General features: G+C 34.1%; 2 protein-coding genes across 2 annotated transcripts; both read right to left on the minus strand.

Annotated features, from left to right (window-relative positions):
* Window positions 1–5,044: 5,044 nt before the first annotated feature.
* Window positions 5,045–10,713, minus strand: LOC111636255. Its single transcript, XM_023381465.1, has 7 exons — window positions 10,659–10,713; window positions 7,969–9,004; window positions 7,696–7,887; window positions 7,483–7,626; window positions 7,224–7,412; window positions 7,003–7,160; window positions 5,045–5,489 (listed from the first exon to the last, which is right to left on the minus strand). The coding sequence occupies exons 2-7, from the start codon at window positions 8,996–8,998 to the stop codon at window positions 5,331–5,333; spliced, it is 1,872 nt and encodes a 623-aa protein (XP_023237233.1). The 5' UTR covers window positions 8,999–9,004; window positions 10,659–10,713; the 3' UTR covers window positions 5,045–5,330.
* A 3,968-nt stretch (window positions 10,714–14,681) lies between these two features.
* Window positions 14,682–18,471, minus strand: LOC111636253. The gene is made up of 6 exons (XM_023381463.1): window positions 17,438–18,471; window positions 17,165–17,356; window positions 16,952–17,095; window positions 16,693–16,881; window positions 16,472–16,629; window positions 14,682–15,008 (listed from the first exon to the last, which is right to left on the minus strand). The coding sequence occupies exons 1-6, from the start codon at window positions 18,465–18,467 to the stop codon at window positions 14,850–14,852; spliced, it is 1,872 nt and encodes a 623-aa protein (XP_023237231.1). The 5' UTR covers window positions 18,468–18,471; the 3' UTR covers window positions 14,682–14,849.
* Window positions 18,472–18,595: the final 124 nt, after the last annotated feature.

Consider the following 18,595-nt stretch of genomic DNA (forward strand, 5'->3'; position numbering starts at 1 on the left):
GAAAATTTAATAGACAGATCGAGATTATAATTTACAGCATCAATTTCTTAGAAAAAATCCTTTAATTTGAATGTCAAAGTGTATAGATATCGTTAGAATTTAATAAAAGGAAAGAATTTTATCTGTTTTTATCGTGTATTATTTGAAATTTATAGCCACCTTTAGCTCTAGAAAACTAATTTATAGACGATATCTGGAGGTATGAGGGTCACACACTTTTCCGAAGTTAAATTTTTAACTGGAATAATAAGAGGATCCGATTGCCATTGGTTAGAGCCTGGGTAATATGTGTCTGAGTGCAACGTGATGGAGTGATTTACGCGATGACCTCGTCTCCGTGCCAACGATGCGTAAATGACGTTTGTCCAACCTTCGGACCGGACTATGCCAACGGGGTTCTTGTTACGCTTTCGGTACTTTGCCAGAGGTGTAACGTATCCAATTTTCATGACTGGATGCTGGTCGAACGACACACAATGTTTATGTTGCTCGAGAAGAATAAACATCTCCTCGGTAATCACTCGGTCGCACGTTTTGTTTCCACGTGCAAATTTCACGAACCCCCCACTTAATGATTTCGAATTAAAGGTAATAAATGACGGAATTAATAGTAAATCGAAAATTAATTATAGATTTAATATCGGAATTTTTTTAAATTGATTTTCTGATATCCAAAAGTTTGTTTTCTCTTATTTCTAATTATTTAAAATCACGTTGAACACCCATAAAAAATTCGCTAAGTCTCTTTAAGAAAGATCCTCCCAAAACACTCAAAATCGGTTTGATGTAAAATTCAAATTTAAAATTAATAAAGATTTTACGAATGTAGTGTGGTAAACAATGGCTTTATAATTAATTAAATATATATTTATAAACATACAAAGTCTCGCACTTCCAAAAAAGATGCCTGGTACCACCGTGCACCCCTGATTAAGAATCACCGCTCTAATTGATTGAAAACATGAATTATTCTTTGATTTAATGCTTCGAATCAATTGTTCGCATCGTTAAGAAGTCATTTCTATGGCTATTCTCTTGTTACAGTTAGGAAACCGGCTTCGAATCCCATCCGAACACCTGATTAGTAATGGGTAGTTCATGTCTTTTCCTATCTCTCATTCCTATTAGTCAATTTCACTGAAAATCATCACCTCGAGTAAAAAAAAATCAAGCTTAATCCATTAAAAAGTAATTGATCCACTTACTTCATTGAAATCCACTACATCATTTACACAAAATGAATCTTTCTTTTATTTTATTCGGGAATATATTTTTATCTTTTATATTTAGATCTATATAATTAGAAATTAATCCAATGGATTCATTATTATGAAAACATTTTTAATTACTTCAATTACCGAACCAAATGAGAAATGTTGAGTCGTATAAATTATTTTTTTCTACTCATTTCCTTAAAATTCAATGAAATTTATATACAAAAAAATAGTCCAAAAGTCAGTTACACATTGTAAAATTGCAGTTGCAGTCTCATTAAAATGATTTATTACTTACAAACTTTGCTCGATCTTACTAATTGTTAAAAAAAAAGAATGCAAATTACAGTACTTTGAATCCCACTTTCACCAATTGCTTTATTGTAAACATTCGTATTGTTTGTAAAATATACAGTAACCTGTCTTTTGGGCCATCCTGTATAAAATGCATTTAACATATAAACATTTAGGACCTTAAAATGGTCCTAAATTCTAAAAATATATAAAACGACGGTATAAAATTTTGTATGCGCGTGTGTGTTTTGATCTATATTTTGCTCTATACCAGTCGACCCCCCTATAACACTTGATAATTCCGTTTTATATGAATTCCATGTTGTACGAGTCACTTAGATTTTACAAATACGCGAGCCGTTCACAGCCCGGCATACGTATTTGTAAAATCTAAGTGACTCGTACAGCATGGAATTCATATAAAACGGAATTATCAACAGTGTTATAGGGGTGTTGACTGTTTTACAGAGCAACTGACTCATATTATTTTATCTCGTTGTTAAGTTAAACTGTTCGTTGAGAGGTCTGCCTAAAAACAATTATACAGTAAATAAGAACTTTCTTATTTCTATGAAATTAAAAAAAAATCACGTTTAGTTTTACAGGAGATTAAACTAGGCAGGTAAGGAACATTCCAAAGAACGAACTTCTAATCTTTACATAACATCTCGTCATTTCACTATTTTCCTTGAAATCCAGAAATCAAATTAGGTTTTATTTTCTGGAAGACCTTCAATTTAACAATTTTTTTGTTTAAGATAAACTTTCGCAATAATTTAACTTCCATGTTACGAAAGTATATTGTGTGTTTATAATGGAATGCTGCAAACAAAATAAATTAAAATATGCAAATTTTTAATTCTCTCCTTTTAAATATAAAAAATATGTTCTAGAATGTACTTTCAAATGCATTTAAATTATTAAAAACTCTACAATAGAAGAATTCAAAGTATTTTATTTTTATGGGCAAATCCACCGGGGACTATAGGGGTTTAAGCCCTTCCCATTGACACACACAGAAAAGAAATATTAAAATTTATTCGTTCCAATTTCAAAATGTCGTTTTAAAAATTATTTACGTTGGCAAAACTGGTTTATTGGACAATCCGTCTTGAGCATGTCTCTACGCCCACTGGGTACTAAGAGGGCCTTTTATGGCAAGCCTATTATGGATGGTAAGGACGAGGGCCAAAGTATTCAAATGGACGACTTCCAGATTTTAAACTCGTTTAGATTCGATCCTGGATCCCCCAAAGCGGTAGGTTAACAGTGCCGCCATATTTCTTTTGTGCGTGGCAATGTTTTTACAAGATTTTACTTAAAAGTCATTTTTACAGTATTAATTATTATAGGAAATCAAGAAACAATTACCAGAAAAACTGGCTGTGGATAACAATCCTTTAAATGTGATTTGAATATTATCAGGACACAATCTGATTCCATTTCAGCGCCGATTAACGTTTTTACTTTAAGGTAACCAAAGAATAGAAAACAAAATAGTATGTAATTACGTCAATAGCCGGACAATTTAGCGAAAAACCCTATAAATAAGGCAATAAAGTAATACGGCAATAGAATGCTTACAAACACAACTTTAAATCACGTGATTTTTTTGCAAAAACTTATAGGTTTAAATGTGCTGTGAGATAAAAAAAAAGGTTGAAAAACACTGGTCTAGAGGTAATGTTAGTGGTTTTTATATGTCACAGCGAGTGGAGAAGGGAGGCAGTGGTAACTAAAGTTTATTTTTTTAATTTCCTGTGCACGTGTAAGGTGGCAGCTGGAAGATTTTCGGAAAGAAATTTATTCCAAATGTATAAATATATGTCTATTTATTCCTTACAACAATGAATATAACCTATATAATCTAAAAAATCCGACTAGAGGAGCGATCTCAACGTTAAATCTGCTGTCTGCTTCTTTTTTTGTTCTTTTATTTTTGTATCGCGTCGATCTGCCAGAAGAATAAATAAAAAGAGTAAATCACTAGTCGGATGATGCCGGATAGTACAGTATATATTTTATAAAATCAGGCTTTACTGTTATAAATAAAAGAAAATCAGTGGAAAAAATTTAACAGAAAAAGCTAGTCTGTACTATAATATCAAGCAACATAATTTATCATTTTGTCACATCATTTTAAACTCATTAAAATATCACCTACTGTATATAAAAACTAGAACGATAATTTTCATATTTTATTGTACGTTCTGGAAGTCTTACAAGGGCATTTACTCATAAACTATATTATGAACACTGATGATAGTCTCTGACCTCAACATTCACTCAATTGGTGAAAATATTTAAAATAAAATATTTTTATTATTTTATATATTAATGGAAAATTCTACTTAATGTGTCCAAAAGCGCTGTTTTACTTACATACATACATACATACCATCCATATCGCGCTACAATTTTCAAAAATTGAAGACCTATAAATTCTGATTTGATTCCGTCTGTTTTTCTATCCTTTGTTAATCTCGAGAACGGAGTTAGAAAGACGAAAATCGAGACCAGATATGGAAAACTTAAAGGAGGAGGCTCCGATTAACTATATAAGAACTTCTGGTTTGTACAAGAAGTCACGTTATTCCAATTCAAATATTTCCTTCTAAATGGAGTTAGATAGATGACTGGCCTAACTCTCTTATTAATAGGAAGAGTATGATGTACAGGGGGAATTCATTACTAAAATTGAGAGCATCGTGACGAAAAACTGCAGCTCGGCATTGTGATGTCACAATAAATACAGTAATTGCTGGTTGTCAGAAGTCAAGGTTCACTCTACAGTGTCACTCTACAGAAGTCAAGGTTGACTCTAGTGGACCTTTCGGTCCACTAGAGTCAACCTTGACTTCTGCATATGGGTACAGAATACAGAAAACTGAAACTAGACGCAATGTGAAATGGCAATTTTTGTTTCTGATTTCTGTTAAAGATTTTATTCCTATGAAATTGTTGCATAAATCTTTCCTCTTACTTTCTCGGCTTGTTGTTTATATAACACTAGCTTACCCGTCGCGCATTGCTGCGATTTCAGAAGAAACGAAATTCAAGCAAACTCGTTATGATAAAATTCAATTTACATTTTATCATTTTTATTGAAACTTATTATTATTATTATTTTTNAAGAAAACTGTTAAGATTATTGTTGTTTAAAAAATTAAAAAAGCAATAATATTTACACTTTTGTGACGTTTTTAACGTTTGACACTTAAGGAATAATCTCCCTTCTTGCCGAAACGATAGCATTAACGAATATGTCTGTAGAGCCTGGGCAGTCGAAAAAACGGTCTGTCCCGGATAAATCGGGGCCCGTCTTAACGTTATTACAATGTGCTTGATAAAAAGGCCTGTAGTGTTTATTCAATGGCGAACATTACAGTTCGAAATTTTGAAAAGTTGTTTAAATTTCGTATGCGCAATTGATTACGCATGTTTTTTTTCGAATTTTGAATAAAGGGGCGAAAACTTTTCGATTTTTCTGTCGCGTTTTTCAAGCATTTTTTAAAAATAAATTTAAAATCAGCAAATTTATTTATACATGAAACTTTACGTACATTTTTAAAGTATTTAAATTATTTTTTGCGTTTTATTATGCCAATCGCACACTTAAAATCGCTAAAAACTTCAAATATAACAAATACAAATTGGAATTTTTCAAATAAACACAATGTTGAAACAATTTAAATTGTCTGTTTTCTTGCAGACAGAAAAAGGAACAATATATTTTATATTAAATAAACATTAAACAATGGACACAATGAACATATCTCTATGTAATTTATGACAAATATTACGTGTGTATTGTATGTAGTCTTATTCTTCGTCCATCTCTAATTTATAAATACCTAGAAAATGGTCTAGGTAATTAAGAACGTACAGGTAACCGTCGGAAGTTAAGGTGATATCCGAAGGCCTACGAATGGGTTCCAAAAACCGCACTACGTCCAAATATTCTCCGTCCCAATCGAAGATCTGTAAAACAAAGTTATTCTTAATGTTTCCATAATCATCAAAAACTGTTTCTATTACAGTAGATGCTCGCTAATCCTGCCATTTTTTGTACGGAAGGGTGCCAGATTAGTGCGATTGCTGGATTACCGAATGTATATGCCTAAAGACAATGAATGATGTGGCCTGTTTCCTTTCTATCACGGTGGTTTTTTGATGTCATGTCAAACTATGTCATATCAACTTAACTGACAGAGTATAGTCTAAACCATGTTTACATCATTCTATTTACAGTATTTTCTAATCCTTGCCCTTGGTCAAGAAAAGGCAAGGCCTATAACAGAGACTGCTTGACGTAAACTGTAAAGTTTCTGGCCAATCAAATGGTGTGGGATACAGACTTCGCTTTATAAATAGTGCTACAAAATCATCTTACCTACCAAACAAATTCCAAAAATCCAACAATCAAGGAACGAAAGTTTATGATGCCAAATCTTGTATCTTCCAGGACAACTCTGTGCAATGTCATAGAGGGAAGCGTAAAGTATAATGTGCCCTTTTCTCTATGGCCTATTAACATTGTTACTTAAATTGAGGCAAATATTCTTATTAAGTAAAAAGCTTCCTAGAGGTTCAGATTAGAAGCAAAATCTGGTCAGGTTGAGCTATTGATATATTGTAGGTATGAAAATTGCAGAGAAGTAGCCTGAAAGTAAATAGCATTACAGGAATATATTAGAAGTGGGATTGGTATCAACAGCTTGTAATAGAATACTTAAAGAAACTCATCCATTCTATGCTAGAGGCTGCAAAGCTGAACTAAGCTTTAGGTGGCCATACAAAGGTAGTATTGAGATCCCATTCAACAAAAATAATTATTCATTAACATGAATAATTATTTTTCCGTTATGCCTTTTTCGTGTATTTACGTCTAGTTGTGTAAACCTTTCTTTCGTTTCCATAACTGCAAACAGCACGTTTTTGCAACACTGCTTATTAACACTATTGGAAATTTCTTTTGGATAAACAGATAGATTAATTAATGTGGATCACTAGCATATTGCAGGCAAGCCATTTTAAATAATGCTGCAAATAGAGGTCAGCTAGCACGAGTGAATGAGAAACGATGCCCTGATCTAAATTTCTTTTAATATATAATTATGTATGTACTATATGTCCATTAATTATATATACTGTTTAAAGGAGGGATGGGGTTATGTCAATACCTTCCACTATATGAACACACCAATCATAGATGCAGATTCAAAGTCTGCAAGAAGGCAGTTGGGAATGTAAAGACAGATCTGAATTAACTAAGGCTAACCATTTGTGTAAATTTCTGAAAAACCAGCTGGCCTGAAACCCAGATAAGACATATATGGCTCTATAAGACACATCCTATTCCGTCAGCCATTGGACATCAGGGTTTTATAGCAACAAACAATCTCTCTCTGATACTCTTTTGAATACTAACTACATATATTTTCATTGCGCATATAATTTTAAACATCATTATTAAAAATCGCCGAACACTAACCTGAATCCTATCATTCCTACTATCTCCTATCAGCATAGTACCTTTGGAATCTAATGCGATTCCCGACGGTTCGTTGAAATTTCCGGGAGTTCGGCCGTAAGAGCCAAAAACTTGGATTTGTTCACCCAATAAATTAGTCTTATACATCGTGCTTAATCCTAAAACAATGGAAATATGATTAATCTGTACTCATTAGAGAATAAAAATAATCTTAAACTCACCTAAATCGGATACGACCAACTCGTTTTTGTACGTGGCCATGAAACGACATTTCGAATTTTCTGGCCTGTTCAATAGCGGCTGATAAAAGCTCTTACTTTCCAACTGGCCGTCTTTGTTAAACACAAACAACTTCGGATGCCTACTCTCGCATAGAGTCACTAACTTTTCATTTTCCGTCAGCACCAACCCTTAAAACATTTTCAACTAATTATATACAATCACTTGTTTCATACTATAATTACAAGCATATATACATACCGAAAGGTCTGTTTAATATTCTATTGCCAATACTTTTCATGAATATTCCATTAGAATCGTAAAAGTGAAGCGAATTACTATCTTTGATAACTAAATCCCCATTTTGAAGTATAATGACTGCCGAAGGCCTGCGAAGACTCTTACCTGAAAGTTCAATTGCTTAATTTAAATCTCTTAAACTTTAACCTTCAATTCTTTTTCTAACCAAGTTACCTCGATCCGTGGTATTAAATATTGCCTTTGTCTTTCCGGTTTCGTCCACGATCCAAACTCTGTGGTTTCCTGTGTCGCATATAACTACGTCTTTATTATTAGTCACGGCGACGCCGATGGGATTTTTAAGATCCACTCCGCATTGATTAGAAATCACATGCGTGAGTTTGGCAGTGACTGGAACAATTTTCTCTGGATATTTTAAAATAAAGAACATTAAATAAGCGCGATAAACAAATATAGAACAAATTTTGGATGTGAATTTATTCTTACCTTCATCATCGTCATCAGTATATTTCAAACTTTTGCGAGCACGAGTACAATCATCTCTTGTCGAGCCATTTAAATTCTCAACTGTTTGCGGAGACCAAAACTCATCTCCTCCAGTAGCACCGATCTTCAAATTATCCATTCTGCTAGCACTTCTTATACTTTTGTCCCACTCACACTTTAAGAATGAGCTGATGTCATCTGTATTGAATGAACTGCAAATACCGTCGTCGATGAGCTTAGGAATATTTTCATTCTGATTCGGTATTTCAACTATTTTAAGTGTTGGAGTTTCTACACGTGCGTTTTCTAAATAGTAAGATCCATATTTGTCACTTCTAAGAGGTGGAACTTTTATTATCAATGGACTGTTTCTTACATGACGACCATACAAATAAACAGAGACTTTGTAATCAATACCGAAATTGTTATGCAAAGTAATTAAATACAAACCATTCTTTCTATCAATGACATTCCCATAAAACTTTCTGCCTACAAAATTTTCGGCAAAAACAGTTAGAGAATACATTAAAAGAGATTGCCAAGGCTTGCTATTTCTCACTTCTAACCAATACTTATCCACTTCGAATGTAGCAAGAGTCAGTTCCTCTGGCAAATAAGTACACGTTTTGAGATAACCAATAGCCGATTTGGCTATCGAAATGTCTTGCGGTATAAAATCCAGAGGAATATAATGTAGAAGAAGAACTTTGTCGGGACTATTCTCTGCGAGTCTCAAGATATCGCGCAAACGGTGGTAATTACTGCAGATATTTAAAAGGTTCGACAGGTATTCCTCGACTTTTCTCTGAAAATCAAGCAGAAACTGTAGTTTCGATCGATAAGTGACTTCCAATTCACCCATGAGCTCATCTTTAATGGCATTTGTCGTTCTTTTTATCGACGTTTTTGCATTCAAATATTTACTTTCCAGCGATATAATGGTATTATGTACTTTTAAAAGTTTCCTTTTATTACTGTTAATATAAACATTAACAAATTCCGAACCTACGTCTACGTAGTTCGCATCCATTCTTTTCTATAACGAGAAAAATTACACATAATAATATTATCTCGACAATTAACAAATAGTAAGTTGTAAAGAATCTAAGAAACAAATGCAAAAAGCTTTAACTTAACAAGTCTGATTAAAGAAGCATCTGATCTTTAAGCATTAAACTTGATGGACCCGAAATGTTATCAAGTTTAATGCTTTATTACAATACTAGCAGATAAGCCCGGCGTTGCTCGGGCAAAAAGTAACGATAACAAAAATTAAAATTATTAGATTATAGTCGATCTTACCCGTTTTCAGTGGTTGCAATAACTAGGTTCACCCTCTTCCGAGACTAATTAGAGAATTTTAGGTGGGTCTAAAAATACGTTCGATTTTCCGCAAAACGCAAACAACCGCATCTAAAATAGTACAGTAGAATCCGAGTTCAGGGTAATTCTTAACTCTCTCCCTCTCCCCCGTGGGGGGAATTTCGATATATCTTTTTTAGTGTACATTCTTATGACGTACCCTGAGTACCAAATTTCAACTCCTAACCGTTCGGACTCTGCGCTTATTATTATTATTATCAACCAATCTCAATGATATAAGATGCAAGCATATAAATCTTTCATGAATACCATTCAAGCCAGCATATTAAAACGTGTTTTAATGAAATTTGCATGATGTGGATTTAATTGGTTCGTATATTCTCCAGATTTGAATTCTTGAGATTTCTTTTCATGGAGTTATTGAACTAATCTCGACTTCGAGAAGCTCAAATTGTCTATTGAGTATGAATTTCAACCATAAATTGCCATCAATATATATGCAAACATAGCAAGGTGCAGAGAGTTGAAAATTATATATACGAGGAATCCGACGATATTCGTTATTATGAAACGATATTAGGAATCGGAAAAGATCTCCAAACCACCAGAAACTCCCAGAAGTGTATAAGAGACGAGAGGTTCGAGAAAGATCTGGTCTACTTGGGTGCCACCAGAAGGTCATCAGAACAGAGGATACGTGAACACAACTAAAGCACTGAAAAACATCATTACCCTGTCTAGCTTTGCCTATAAAGCCCATATAAAGGCTAAATTAAATCAGGCCCAACTCATCAGACCCTCTACAAATTGGAACCACTTCACTCTTTCAGTCCATTGAAATAGCCTATTTTTAAAGCCAGCCTTAGCTGACAATTGCATCAACTGTAGGGACGAGATACAGCTATCTAAATCATGGAGAGCATGGAACGAAACGTCGTTATAACCTTTGCGACGTAGTAGGGCTCAACGCGTTATATTGGTCTGTTCAAATTTGAATTGTTGTTAAGTTATGGCAACGCAACACTTGGGCGATCTGCCAAGGGGGGGACGCCTTCCGAGAGGTCTTTTTAAGGGAAACTGGCCCCTATTTAGTCGTTACAGACGTGGAGAAAACCCGGAAGCGAGGCGCGAACCGAGGAACGAAAACCGCTTGGCCTCTGGTGGGCTTCAAATTTAAATTCTACACGTGCATTCTATTCGATGCATTCCAATTCGAAACCTACTCTTTCAGCCCGAAGCCGGAATCGGGTGGAATTCGAAAACGTTTGCGGATTGATACATTTTATATGTTTTACTCAAAGCCGAAAAGGTTCAGTGGTCTGAAGATTCGTGTACCCAGTTAGCAAAATACCTTTTGGAAGACTTACATTGGGACGACGAAAGGTCACATTTCAAATTTGAATCTCGTCACGCCCTCTACAATCCCGATAAAAAAAAAAAAAACGAAATAATAGAATTAAAAAAAAATTTTTTACTCATTCTCATTCAAAACTCAAAATATAATTGTACGATTTATTTTTATAGATATTTTCTATGAAATGTTATTAATTTTACTATAAATAATGAAACTTCTCACTCCTACTATCTACATGCTAAATCCTTCAAACTTTCTATGAATCTAACTTTAAAATCATCGCAACGAAGTGGGAAACTGGGAGAAAATCCGAAACACGTATATTTGAACCGATGAAACTTCAGTGTTTAAAAGACAAAAATGATTAAAACATATTTTAGAATAAATCTTTCTTAAATACAGTACTGTATATCAGTTCGACCAAATAACGGCGCGATAAAAAGTGATGCCGCTTGTTTCCAGTTCGATCCACATACTCATAATTTATCATAGTAATAATTAGAATCATTCTTCATCCCTCATCCGCATCGGATTGAAATGTGATCTGCCCGACGTGGATGAAAATTTGTATCCCCATATAGCGTTACATCTGGATGTCACGCATTACAAGATGATGTTTGAATTACTAATGATCTACAATATTAATGGAGGACCGTAAAATTTGGACTTTCGTACAATTTCAGTTGGAAAGAGAAGATTTGCAGTTGTCACGCAATGGCGCATTCTGTCCGTTTTGAATTCAGTAACAGCAAAATTATTCATGAAAATAATTTTTATTGCATTAATGTTATCTATGGTTCCAAAATGGCCGCGCTTCCGACTGATCGTGGTCCAGACGGATTCCTCCCGGAGGGGTGCCGCCGGCAGGCCGCCGAGTGCCAAACTTCACTAGTATTGATTCACGGTAGTTCTTGAACAAAATAAATAAATAAATAAATAATAAAGAAAAGAAAACGTCTAAAAAAATGTAGCTAATCTAACGGAACGAAACGAACCTAACCGAAGCGCGGCCATTTTGAAACCATAGGTAACATCTACGAGCACCAAGAAAGCGTTTTCATCAAGCCCATTATGGGTTCGGTCAGGCCCACATTGGGGCCTGGCCGAACCCATATCCGGAAAATTCTTGGCGAGACATATCCGGAAAATTCTTGGTTTTTTTTAAATCCATCCTGTCGCGATCTCGGATCCCCAGAGCGGCTGGTTACCACCATAACCGTTTTACCAGAGCTCTTTCAAAACTTTTTAAAGATTTTCTTTGCTTTACTATTGATTCGTTTATTTCTAATTTTAAAGAAATTAAAAATGTCGTTTGGATTGGATTAGTTGTTTACGACAACGCGACACGTGAGCGATCTGCCGAAGGGGATGCCTCCCAGAAGAACTTTCTCTAGGAAACTGGCCTCTATTTAGGTGTTACAAACGTGAAGAAAATCCGAAAAACTCCACGTGGCCACCCCATTGGCGAAGCGCGAACCCACGACCAATCAGCGTTCAGTAGTTTTTATACACTCGGCCATTGATGGACACTCACTTTAATTATTTAATTTATTATTAGTTTCTTTTTTATTAACCGACCTCAAAGTATGGTAAGTAGAAAAGTAGATAATACATCAAACACTAAACATTTATATCTATACAGATATAATCTTTTAATTTTCATCAATTCAGCGGCCCTGTGCACCTTTCTTGCCAAGTCACTGCTATTTATTTACAGTTAAGTTTAAAATACAATTATATAAAGTACAACCAATTTACTAATTAATGGGTACAATTTAGAAAAATGGGCTGCAAAGGGTACGCAAGTCAAAAAAGATTGGAAACTGCTGACTTAAACAATAAAACGGGTTTTATGATATAACAATATTTACTGTTGAATAAAATAAAAATTGTTGAGCGAACAAAACTTTCAATTGATGATCGAGAAACTATCCCAATGATTGAAAATCTATGTTATGAAGCATTCAGATGTGTAATCGAGATAGTGATAGGTAGCAACATTTACTACTTATTATCAAAATTTCGCTACTTAGAAGGAAATCAGATTAAAATTCAAGAAGAGTTGATAGAGCAATTACAATCTGAGATCCAGATCACAACAGAAAACGAATCGCCAGGGCCGGCCTTCTCTATAAAGGGGCCCGGGTGCAAGAAACTATTTGGGCCCTACATTTTTTGTAAAATAAATAAAAATTACAAACACGAACATATATTAATGCATGTTTATTTAAAGCTTGATTTTGTTCTTGCTAATACATGAATTACTTCAGGAAAATTATAATTTTTGCAATTTCTTTTTCGATGCTTAATATAGCAAATGCATTAAGCGTTCTGCACACATGNGTATATAGTATATTATATAATCATTAAAGTGGAAATCTACTTACTGTCAGAAGAACAGGTAATAGATAAGTAAAGATCCTCCTAGACTGGAAATCTGCAGGAAAAAAAGAACAGGGTATCCAAAGAAAAGACAGATTAAACTTCAGGAGACTTCATCTAGTATTGGATTGATGAACACCGAAAATTATGATGTTATGTATATTATATATAAAGGGTGTCCCATTTAAAATCGGCTCACAGAGATTATAAAATATTAGTGATGTACAGTACATCATTTTATAGGATATATATTAGTAGACTATTTTATGTAAAATCAGTCTAACCATTATTACTCGTACACAAGGGTACATAGATGAATAAGAATACCATTAATTAATCTTTTGTAAGTTTCTAAGTTTAAATAATGCTAAAACAAAGTTTCTAGCGAGTATCCTTTGCCTAAATTCATCGTGAGTAGGGCCGATTATACTTAGGACATCCCGTATTTACATTTAATTAAAAATAATACATAAAATATACAAATTCTAATAGTTTTTGGCATAATTGAAGCGCAAATAAAATGCATCAATACGTAAATAATATTTAACTGATTATTCTCATAAACTATTTCTAAATTTAGTAATTACAAAAAGTTGTAATATTCTTATTTGTATGTTAAAAGTATGGAGATACTGTAATGTATTCACATTATCTTCATACTTTCAACATACAACATCGAACAACATTTACCGTATTTACACTCAAGTTTATACATATGTATTAGTAAAAGGTCTTCAAAAGTGATCGAAATAGATGTAATAATTACAGTAAAACCTGTCCAAAACGGAACCACCCGAATTAAACGAAAACCTCCCTAAACGGGAAAACTTTTCCCAATGTTAATACAGTATACCATATTAGCAGTGGCGCATTATCCTATGGACAAAAAGGAAAATTGTCTGAGGGCCTCTATTAACAGGGGACCTGAAAATATTTCTCCCCAAAACATTCTCCAGAAGTAAAATGTCTGAAGTTAACACTGCACATATGACGTCATACTATGCTACGCAAAGCTTTGGCAAGCGTGATATTACGTCATTTTCCTACTATATACAAGAACTTATCGGGGTTTTTTTAATACATAAATCACATTAGTCAATAAAACTGTTAAGATTACGGTTGTTTAAAAAAATAAAAAAAAAACAATATTTACACTTTTGTGACATTTTTAACGTTTGACACTTAACGATTAATCCCCCTTCTTGCCAAAACGGTAGCATTAAGGAATACGCGTGTAGAGGTGGTCCTGGGCAGTCGAAAAACGGTCTGTCCCGTATACATCGGGGGCCGTCCTAACGTTATTACAATGTGCTCGATAAAAAGGCCTGTAGTGCCCACAGGCAGAGTAAAAAATTCATTGTTATGCATTCGATGGCGCACATTACCGTTCGAAATTTTGAAAAGTTGTTTAAATTTCTTATGCGCAATTGATTACGCATGTTTTTTTTTCGAATTTTGAATAAAGGGGCGAAAACTTTTCGATTTTTCTGTCGCGTTTTTCCAGCATTTTTTAAAAATAAATTTAAAACCAGACAATTTATTTATATATGAAACTTTACGTACATTTTTAAAGTATTTAAATTACTTTTTGCGTTTTATTATGCCAATCGCACACTTAAAATCGCTAAAAACTTCAAATATAACAAATACAAATTGGAATTTTTCAAATAAACACAATGTTGAAACAATTTAAATTGTCTGTTTTCTTGCAGACAGAAAAAGGAACAATATATTTTATATTAAATAAACATTAAACAATGGACACAATGAACATATCTCTATGTAATTTATGACAAATATTACGTGTGTATTGTATGTAGTCTTATTCTTCGTCCATCTCTAATTTATAAATACCTAGAAAATGGTCTAGGTAATTAAGAACGTACAGGTAACCGTCGGAAGTTAAGGTGATATCCGAAGGCCTACGAATGGGTTCCAAAAACCGCACTACGTCCAAATATTCTCCGTCCCAATCGAAGATCTGTAAAACAAAGTTATTCTTAATGTTTCCATAATCATCAAAAACTGTTTCTATTACAGTAGATGCTCGCTAATCCTGCCATTCTTTGTACGGAAGGGTGCCAGATTAGTGCGATTGCTGGATTACCGAATGTATATGCCTAAAGACAATGAATGATGTGGCCTGTTTCCTTTCTATCACGGTGGTTTTTTGATGTCATGTCAAACTATGTCATATCAACTTAACTGACAGAGTATAGTCTAAACCATGTTTACATCATTCTATTTACAGTATTTTCTAATCCTTGCCCTTGGTCAAGAAAAGGCAAGGCCTATAACAGAGACTGCTTGACGTAAACTGTAAAGTTTCTGGCCAATCAAATGGTGTGGGATACAGACTTCGCTTTATAAATAGTGCTACAAAATCATCTTACCTACCAAACAAATTCCAAAAATCCAACAATCAAGGAACGAAAGTTTATGATGCCAAATCTTGTATCTTCCAGGACAACTCTGTGCAATGTCATAGAGGGAAGCGTAAAGTATAATGTGCCCTTTTCTCTATGGCCTATTAACATTGTTACTTAAATTGAGGCAAATATTCTTATTAAGTAAAAAGCTTCCTGGAGGTTCAGATTAGAAGCAAAATCTGGTCAGGTTGAGCTATTGATATATTGTAGGTATAAAAATTGCAGAGAAGTAGCCTGAAAATAAATAGCATTACAGGAATATATTAGAAGTGGGATTGGTATCAACAGCTTGTAATAGAATACTTAAAGAAACTCATCCATTCTATGCTAGAGGCTGCAAAGCTGAACTAAGCTTTAGGTGGCCATACAAAGGTAGTATTGAGATCCCATTCAACAAAAATAATTATTTATGTTATGCCTTTTCGTGTATTTACGGTCTATTTGTGGTGTAAACCTTTCTTTCGTTTCCATAACTGCAAACAGCACGTTTTTGCAACATTGCTAATTAACACTATTGGAAATTTCTTTTGGATAAACAGATAGATTAATTAATGTGGATCACTAGCACATTACAGGCAAACCATTTCAAATAATGCCGCAAATAGAGTCAGCTAGCACGAGTGAATGAGAAACGATGCCCTGATCTAAATTTCTTTTAAGATATAGTCCATTAACTATGTATACTGTTTAAAGCAGGGATGGGGTTATGTCAATACTTTCCACTATATGAACACATCAATCATAGATTCAGTGTACAAGAAGGCAGTTGGGAATGTAAAGACAGATCTCAATTAACTAAGGCTAACCATTTATGTAAATTTCTGAAAAACCAGCTGGCCTGAAACCCAGATAAGACATATATGGCTCTATAAGACATCCTATTCCGTCAGCCAATGGACATCGGGGTTTTATAGCAACAAGCAAGCTCTCTCTGATATTTTGAATACTAACTACATAAATTTTCATTGCGCATATAATTTTAAACATTATTATTAAAAAAACACCGAACACTAACCTGAATCCTATCATTCCTACTATCTCCTATCAGCATAGTACCTTTGGAATCTAATGCGATTCCCGACGGTTCGTTGAAATTTCCGGGAGTTCGGCCGTAAGAGCCAAAAACTTGGATTTGTTCACCCAATAAATTAGTCTTATACATCGTGCTTAATCCTAAAGCAATGGAAATATAATTAGTCTCTACTTATTAGAGAATAAAAATAATCTTAAACTCACCTAAATCGGATACGACCAACTCGTTTTTGTACGTGGCCATGAAACGACATTTCGAATTTTCTGGCCTGTTCAATAGCGGCTGATAAAAGCTCTTACTTTCCAACTGGCCGTCTTTGTTAAACACAAACAACTTCGGATGCCTACTCTCGCATAGAGTCACTAACTTTTCATTTTCCGTCAGCACCAACCCTTAAAACATTTTCAACTAATTATATACAATCACTTGTTTCATACTATAATTACAAGCATATATACATACCGAAAGGTCTGTTTAATATTCTATTGCCAATACTTTTCATGAATATTCCATTAGAATCGTAAAAGTGAAGCGAATTACTATCTTTGATAACTAAATCCCCATTTTGAAGTATAACGACTGCCGAAGGCCTGCGAAGACTCTTACCTGAAAGTTCAATTGCTCAATTTAAATATCTTAAACTTTAACCTTCAATTCTTTTTCTAACCAAGTTACCTCGATCCGTGGTATTAAATATTGCCTTTGTCTTTCCGGTTTCGTCCACGATCCAAACTCTGTGGTTTCCTGTGTCGCATATAACTACGTCTTTATTATTAGTCACGGCGACGCCGATGGGATTTTTAAGATCCACTCCGCATTGATTAGAAATCACATGCGTGAGTTTGGCAGTGACTGGAACAATTTTCTCTGGATATTTTAAAATAAAGAACATTAAATAAGCGCGATAAACAAATATAGAACAAATTTTGGATGTGAATTTATTCTTACCTTCATCATCGTCATCAGTATATTTCAAACTTTTGCGAGCACGAGTACAATCATCTCTTGTCGAGCCATTTAAATTCTCAACTGTTTGCGGAGACCAAAACTCATCTCCTCCAGTAGCACCGATCTTCAAATTATCCATTCTGTTAGCACTTCTTGTACTTTTGTCCCACTCACATTTTAAAAATGAGCTGATGTTATCTGTGTTGAATGGACTGCAAATACCGTCGTCGCTGAGCTTAGGAATATTTTTATTCTGATTCGGTATTTCAACTATTTTAAGTGTTGAAGTCTCTACACTTGCGTTTTCTGAATAGCAAGATCCATATTTGTCACTTCTAAGAGGTGGAACTTTTATTATCAATGGACTGTTTCTTACATGACGACCATACAAATAAACAGAGACTTTGTAATCAATACCGAAATTGTTATGCAAAGTAATTAAATACAAACCATTCTTTCTATCAATGACATTCCCATAAAACTTTCTGCCTACAAAATTTTCGGCAAAAACAGTTAGAGAATACATTAAAAGAGATTGCCAAGGCTTGCCATTTCTCACTTTTAACCAATACTTATCCACTTCGGATGTAGTAAGAGTCAGTTCCTCTGGCAAATAAGTACACGTTTTGAGATAACCAATAGCCGATTTGGCTATCGAAATGTCTTCCGGTATAAAATCCAGAGGAATATAATGTAGAAGACGAACTTTGTCGGGACTATTCTCTGCGAGCTTCAAGATATCGCGCAAACGGTGGTAATTATCGCAGATATTTAAAAGGTTCGACAGGTATTCCTCGACTTTTCTCTGAAAATCAAGCAGAAACTGAAGTTTCGATCGATAAGTAACATCCAATTCACCCATGAGCTCATCTTTAACGGCATTTGTCGTTCTTTTTATCGACGTTTTCGCATTCAAATATTTACTTTCCAGCGATATAATGGTATTATGTACTTTTAAAAGTTTCCTTTTATTACTGTTAATACAAGCATTAACAAATTCCGAACCTACGTCTACGTAGTTCGCATCCATTCTTTTCTATAACGAGAAAAATTACACATAATAATATTATCTCGACAATTAACAAATAGTAAGTTGTAAAGAATCTAAGAAACAAATGCAAAAAGCTTTAACTTAACAAGTCTGATTAAAGAAGCATC

Source organism: Centruroides sculpturatus, unplaced genomic scaffold (assembly GCF_000671375.1).
Source record: "Centruroides sculpturatus isolate CEXI.00-Female unplaced genomic scaffold, Cexi_2.0 scaffold912, whole genome shotgun sequence".
Lineage (NCBI taxonomy): Eukaryota > Metazoa > Arthropoda > Arachnida > Scorpiones > Buthidae > Centruroides > Centruroides sculpturatus.